General features: G+C 37.0%; 1 protein-coding gene across 1 annotated transcript; it reads right to left on the bottom strand.

Moving 5' to 3' along the window:
• Window positions 1-478: 478 nt before the first annotated feature.
• On the bottom strand, window positions 479-6,044 carry LOC149770120 (uncharacterized). Its single transcript, XM_089949360.1, has 4 exons — window positions 5,912-6,044; window positions 4,112-4,253; window positions 2,654-2,862; window positions 479-537 (listed from the first exon to the last, which is right to left on the bottom strand). The coding sequence occupies exons 1-4, from the start codon at window positions 6,042-6,044 to the stop codon at window positions 479-481; spliced, it is 543 nt and encodes a 180-aa protein (XP_089805486.1).
• Between the last annotated feature and the right edge of the window lie 1,245 nt (window positions 6,045-7,289).

Genomic DNA, 7,289 nt, shown 5'->3' on the forward strand with positions numbered 1-7,289 from the left:
TTTAGAGAAAACTCATGCTGAGATGACCATCCATTCAGAAGGATTAGTGATAAAAATGTTTCAAAGTGGCTGCTGTGATGGCCATATTGTATGCCCAAGCAGACCATTTTCATTTGGAACCAAGTAGACATAAGAAGATTTCTGGAGAGAACCCATGTAAATATGACCCTCCATTCAGCAGAATTAGTGATATTTTCAAGATGGATGAAGTATTGGCCATATGAGACATCGCATTAGTAATATTTTCAAGATGGATCGAGTGATGGCCATATGAGACATCGAATTAATGATATTTTCAAGATGGATGGAGTGTTGGCCATATGAGACATCGCATTAGTAATATTTTCAAGATGGATGGAGTGATGGCCATATGAGACATTGAGTTAGTAATATTTTCAAGATGGATGGAGTGTTGGCCATATGAGACATCGAATTAGTGATATTTTCAAGATAGATGGGGTGTTGGCCATAAGAGACATCAAATTAGTGATATTTTCAGGATGGATGGAGTGTTGGCCATATCAGACATCAGATCATCTAGATATGATAAGAAGTCTTTTAACAAAAAAAACATTTTGATATAATCATCCATTCATAAGAAGTCTTTTAATGAAAACCCCATTTTGATATGACCATCCATACATAAGAAGTCTTTTAATGAAAGCCCCATTTTGATATGACAGTCCATTCATAAGAAGTCTTTTAATGAAAACCCCATTTTGATATGACCATTAATTCATAAGAAGTCTTTTAATGAAAACCCCATTCTGATAGGACCATCCATTCAGAAGAAGTAGTGACCAGATTTTCAACATGGCCACTGTGCCTGTTGGGATGTCTGAGCAGGACAATTTTTATTTAGGGAGACTAATCTTGGGATGAAAATGTGTGTGTGTCAAGTGTCATTGCAATCATGCAAGTAGGTTAGGAGAAGTGGGATGAAAATGTGTGTGTGTCAAGTGTCATTGCAATCATGCAAGTAGGTTAGGAGGAGTGGGATGAAAATGTGTGTGTGTCAAGTGTCATTGCAATCATGCAAGTAGGTTAGGAGGAGTGGGATGAAAATGTGTGTGTGTCAAGTGTCATTGCAATCATGCAAGTAGGTTAGGAGTGGGATGAAAATGTGTGTGTGTCAAGTGTCATTGCAATCATGCAAGTAGGTTAGGAGTGGGATGAAAATGTGTGTGTGTCAAGTGTCATTGCAATCATGCAAGTAGGTTAGGAGGAGTGGGATGAAAATGTGTGTGTGTCAAGTGTCATTGCAATCATGCAAGTAGGTTAGGAGGAGTGGGATGAAAATGTGTGTGTGTCAAGTGTCATTGCAATCATGCAAGTAGGTTAGGAGGAGTGGGATGAAAATGTGTGTGTGTCAAGTGTCATTGCAATCATGCAAGTAGGTTAGGAGGAGTGGGATGAAAATGTGTGTGTGTCAAGTGTCATTGCAATCATGCAAGTAGGTTAGGAGGAGTGGGATGAAAATGTGTGTGTGTCAAGTGTCATTGCAATCATGCAAGTAGGTTAGGAGGAGTGGGATGAAAATGTGTGTGTGTCAAGTGTCATTGCAATCATGCAAGTAGGTTAGGAGGAGTGGGATGAAAATGTGTGTGTGTCAAGTGTCATTGCAATCATGCAAGTAGGTTAGGAGGAGTGGGATGAAAATGTGTGTGTGTCAAGTGTCATTGCAATCATGCAAGTAGGTTAGGAGGAGTGGGATGAAAATGTGTGTGTGTCAAGTGTCATTGCAATCATGCAAGTAGGTTAGGAGGAGTGGGATGAAAATGTGTATGTGTCAAGTGTCATTGCAATCATGCAAGTAGGTTAGAAGGAGTAGCAATAGCACACTTGTACTAATGGACAGACCAAAGTTTGGAAGATGGATGACACATGAAAGGCCATCTCATTTTTCTGGTCTATGGCAAACAGAGGTAAATACTATTACTGATAGTGGCTCCATTCTACTTCAGCTATCCATTCATGTGACTCTGCTCTCTGGTAACCTTTTTTTGCGTTGGCATCATGCCAATAGATTTATTAGTTCGTTGTCAACTATTCATTTTAGAAGTCTGTCTACTAAATAAGTTTATGCAATGCAGTCCAATCAAAATACTTTGTTGTATTTTTATTGCAATAATTTAAAGTGTTCTGGGTGATCTATGCAAATAAACCCACTTTTGACTTGCAACACCATGGGTGATCTGTACAAATAAACCCACTTCTGACTCACAACACCATGGGTGATCTGTACAAATAAACCCACTCCTGACTCACAAAACCATAACATGATAACAAGTGAACTCACATTTTAGTGAAGTAATTAAGAATTTCACATTATGATTCTACTCCTTGATTGTATGTTTACACAAAATCTTTATTTTATTTGTGTAATAAAAAGAATACGAACTTTATTTAATTCACTGCCAAAGTTCTTCTTATCGATATCTCATATGCTGTTCCCAGTACATGAGTTGCCATGTTGCTACTTATTTCAACCAAGGTAATTTAAATGAAGTCACAACAATATCATTGCTACATCATTTTAAATTACGCTCTGCTCCTGGACAATAACCGAAAAAATGCCCCTGGCCAGATGTGCCCAAATATGCCTCTATGTGAGAGTATAGATAAATATAAAAACACAAGACATCATACTTACTATAGCACACATTAAATTCATTTGTATCCAGTGGATATGATAACTCTGTCAACTTGTCCTGGATCTTGCTCAAAAGCATGGTACTATTATTTGTCGAGTTGGGGAACATAAATGCTCGTACATTATCAAAGGAACAATTATTTCTTTTCTGGGCAAAGGAAAGGGCATTCAAAGTGTTCAAAACGCAATCAAACTTCTTCCAGTGGTAGCTGAAAGCAACAAAATCAGTATTTATATTATTGATCAATTCAAAATTGTAATGTCTTAGATGGGGTACATAGCTAATTAGACACTATTTAGATGATCATCATCCAGCATGTAAGCTGAATGTTTGACTGATAAAATGGAAATGTACACTTCTATCCTCAGACTAGAATACAGAATATCTTTTGTTGCTCTAACTCAGAGAATCATTTTTTCTCTTAACACAAAACTTGTAATTGAGCATTTCTTCTCCTTCTTGTAAGTCTAACAACTTAGCACCTCTTCCATTAAGAATGCCATGCTTTACTCCAATTTATTTTCCTACTGATTCATTATCATTCAACCACACCTGTGGCCTAGTGGTTAGAGCGTCTGCTTCAGATGTGAGAGGTCGTGAGTTCGATCCCTGGCCAAGTCATACCGAAGACTTACAAAAATGGTACTAAAAGCTGCCTCGCTTGGCACTCAGCATTAAGAGGTTAGTGTCAGGACTAGTCGGCCTGGTGTCAGGATAATGTGACTGGGTGGGACATCATGTTACATGTTTGCGGTATGATGCCCCAGTGCTAGACATCACTATAAACTTCCACACTGCAGAATTGTAGCGATATGACTAAAAAATTGTTAAAGCTACGTAAAAAATCCAAATCACATGCATACACACATTCATTATCATTCCATACTTCTCTGTCAGAAAGCAATAGAACATCAATTCCAGGCACATCCTATACCTTCAAGTACCATCAATACTAGCTCATAGGTCAGGAGTAACTTCAAACTGCAAAGACCTAGATAAATTGTTGCATAATTCACTGGCAGATCTGGGTCTGTGCAGTTTGTTAGAAGTAATCAGTAGAACCAACAGCATACACCTTGATCTGCTGGCCCATTATGCTATGACAGATCAGGATCTTGGTTGCTTGCAGTTTGACTTGACTTATAAGTGAGTATATATGTAGTATCCTCAGATTAAAAGCCATTCTGGATATACATCAACAAGACAATAAAGTCTTATTGAAAAATACTAAATACTTCTTATGAGAAAAACCCTCAGCATGTACAAAAGAACAAACTGTTTTGTTAAAACTCTCACAAAAGGGAGACAAATTGTAAACACAAACACAGTTAAATTGTATAAATGTATCACAAGAATGGAAAGATAATCAGTTGCAGGGGAGTAAATACTGCTAAATCAACCCTATTTTATATTTGCACATATAAATCTGTACAGAAATTTAGTGTTTTTAATGTTACCTGCAGCTTTTGTTTCCAAGCAATGTTGGTTTATCTAGCACAGCTTTGCAATTAAATGTAAAGATGTGGAAGAACAAGTCTGGATCAGAACATATCTCTAATGTGGTAAGATCAGGTAATGGGGCCAATGTGGGTAAAACTCCTGCAAAGAAATGTGGTAAGATCAAGTAATGGTCCAATGTGGGTAAATGTCCTGCAAAGAAATGTGGTAAGATCAAGTAATGGTCCAATGTGGGTAAATGTCCTGCAAAGAAATGTGGTAAGATCAAGTAATGGGCCAATGTGGGTAAATGTCCTGCAAAGAAATGTGGTAAGATCATGTAATAGGACCAATGTAAGTAAATTTCCTGCAAAGAAAGATCAGGTAATGGGGCAAATGTGGGTAAAGCTCCTGCAAAGAAATGTTTTAAGAACAAGTAAATAGGGCAAATATGGGTTATTTTCCTGCAAAGAAACATGGTAAGATCAGGTAATGGGCCAATATGGGTAAATCTCCTGAAAATAAATGTGGAAAGATCAAGTAATGGGGCCAGTGTTGGTAAATCTCCTGCAAAGAAATGTAGTAAGATCAAGTAATGGGGCAAATAAAAGTAAATCTCCTGCAAATATATGTTGCAAGATCAAGTAATGGGGCTAATGTGGATAAAGCTCCTGGAAAAAAATGTGTTAAGACAGGTAATGGGGCCATTGTTGGTAAATCTTCTGCAATTAAAATGTGGTAAGATCAGGTAATTTGGACAATATGAATCAATCTCCTGCAAAGAAATGTAAGATCAAGTAATGATGCCAGTATGTGTAAATCTCCTGCAATACAAATGTGGCAAGATCAGGCAATGGAGACAATGTGGGTAAAACTCCTGCAGTAAGAAATGTGGCAAGATTGGGTAATGGGGCCAATGTGGGTAAAAGTCCTGCAAAGAAATGTGGTAAGATCAGGTAATGGAGACAATATGAGTAAAGCTACAGCAGTAAGGAATGTGGTAAGATCAGATAATGGAGACAATATGAGTAAAGCTCCAGCAGTAAGGAATGTGGTAAGATCAGGTCATGGAGACAATATGAGTAAAGCTCCAGCAGTAAGGAATGTGGTAAGATCAGGTAATGGAGACAATATGAGTAAAGCTCCAGCAGTAAGGAATGTGGTAAGATCAGGTCATGAAGACAATATGAGTAAAGCTTCAACAGTAAGGAATGTTGTAAGATCAGGTAATGGGGACAATATGAGTAAGGCTCCAGCAATAAGGAATGTGGTAAGATCAGGTAATGGAGACAATATGAGTAAAGCTCCAACAGTAAAGAATGTGGCAAGATCAGGTAATGGAGACAATATGAGTAATGCTCCAGCAGTAAGGAATGTGGTAAGATCAGGTAATAAAGACAATATGAGTAATGTTCCAGCAGTATGGAATGTGGTAAGATCAGGTAATGGAAACAATATAAGTAATGCTCCAGCAGTAAGGAATGTGGTAAGATCAGGTAATAAAGACAATATGAGTAATGCTCCAGCAGTATGGACTGTGGTAAGATCAGGTAATGGAAACAATATGAGCAATGCCCCAGCAGTAAGGAATGTGGTAAGATCAGGTAATGGGGCCAATGTGGGTAAAGGTTCTGCAAACAAATGTGGTAAGATCAGGTAATGGAGCCAATGCTGGTAAGGGTCCTGTAAAGAAATATGGTAAGGTCAGTTAATTGTGACAAAGTGGGTAAATAACTGTATTAGCTATTGCAACAATTATCATATGAATAAAAAACAGTACCCTTTAGAATATGAATAATTTATTAAATGCTCATACTGACCTGTAACATTGCAGGTGATGGATGATGTGAAGTTTGATACACCAGGGTATCGTTCCCTTATTCTTAACCATCTCTGTGCAAAATACTGCCCAACAGTAGTACCAGCTGCATCACAACCCAATTTTTCCAACATATTGATGAAAGTCAAGCAACTCACAGTATACTCAAAAAGTCTGAATAAAAGACAGACCCAAGTGCTTGTATGAGCTCCATAGAAAACATGCATGTCTAGTTCAAACAACATTGGCAATATGATGGTAAGTTTAAACTTTGACAAAAAATTGAAATGTTACAGGTTACCTTATTTATATTTGAATTTGAAAAAGAAAGTGAACAAGTACTGAGAAATATTAGAATGACAACAACCAGAAAAAAAACTGCAGAAAAATCCTAAAACCAAGAAGTACTGAATAAACTTCAAATGATTTCTATAAAATCCTGATATGATTTGAAGAAAAAAAATAACACTGCATAATTATGCATATAAAATTGCAAAAATGGAAAACAAATTGTGAGCCCCAACATTTATAATCTTTTTATTATTTGGCAAAAAATACAAGTATCCTGAATTAAATTATACATTTTTCCAATTATATTGAGCATAATTATGTCAAGAGTCATACCTGCACTGGTAAGCTGGCTTCACCTTGTCAAACAGCATCAGTGGTCCTTGGCATTGACTGTTAACTACATACTCTATATATGGTGCGTTACAACCTCTAGCACCTGAAAAGCAAATCATCAGAGTTTGTATAGAAAGTGGGCAATGAGTACATTTTTATTGTTAAACAAATAAAAATAAATATATGATTGGTTTAAAAACAAATACAATTTATACCTTGCTCAAGAAAATTAAAATACCATTATTTCAGGTCATCTCACCTCTGTCTGCATGGGTTCGAGTCCAAGGCTCGGCTAGCATGGGTACGTGGGAAAGCCTGCCAGTAGCTTCTCATGGGTCGGTGGTTCTTCCCTGGGTTTTCCAGGGTTCTTCCTCCACCAGTTATACTGGCCGCCATGTATAGCCTATCCTGTGCTGAAAAATGGCGTTAAACCCTAGAACAACACAACAACAACAACAATTTCAGGTCAAATGCTTCTCAATGCCGAATATCACAAAATAGTCTTTGAATCAATTATGAACATGGTACTGTAATAGCAGTGAATTGTGGCAAGAATTTCCTGATTTTTGAAGTACAGAAGAAAATGGGTTTAATAATCACTGACAAGATTTTCATTGCTTAAAGATATACACCAAATAATTTTATGGTGAATATATCTAACAAGAAAAAATTAGTTTTTTTACTTCAAGAAAAACTTCATATTTTCCCATAAAAATGCAGTGACCTATAAGTCTCATACATGCAACAATGGCATG

The sequence above is a fragment of the Sinohyriopsis cumingii genome, unplaced genomic scaffold (genome assembly GCF_028554795.1).
Source record: "Sinohyriopsis cumingii isolate HCF-2022 unplaced genomic scaffold, ASM2855479v2 utg002682l, whole genome shotgun sequence".
In the NCBI taxonomy this organism is placed as follows: Eukaryota; Metazoa; Mollusca; class Bivalvia; order Unionida; family Unionidae; genus Sinohyriopsis; species Sinohyriopsis cumingii.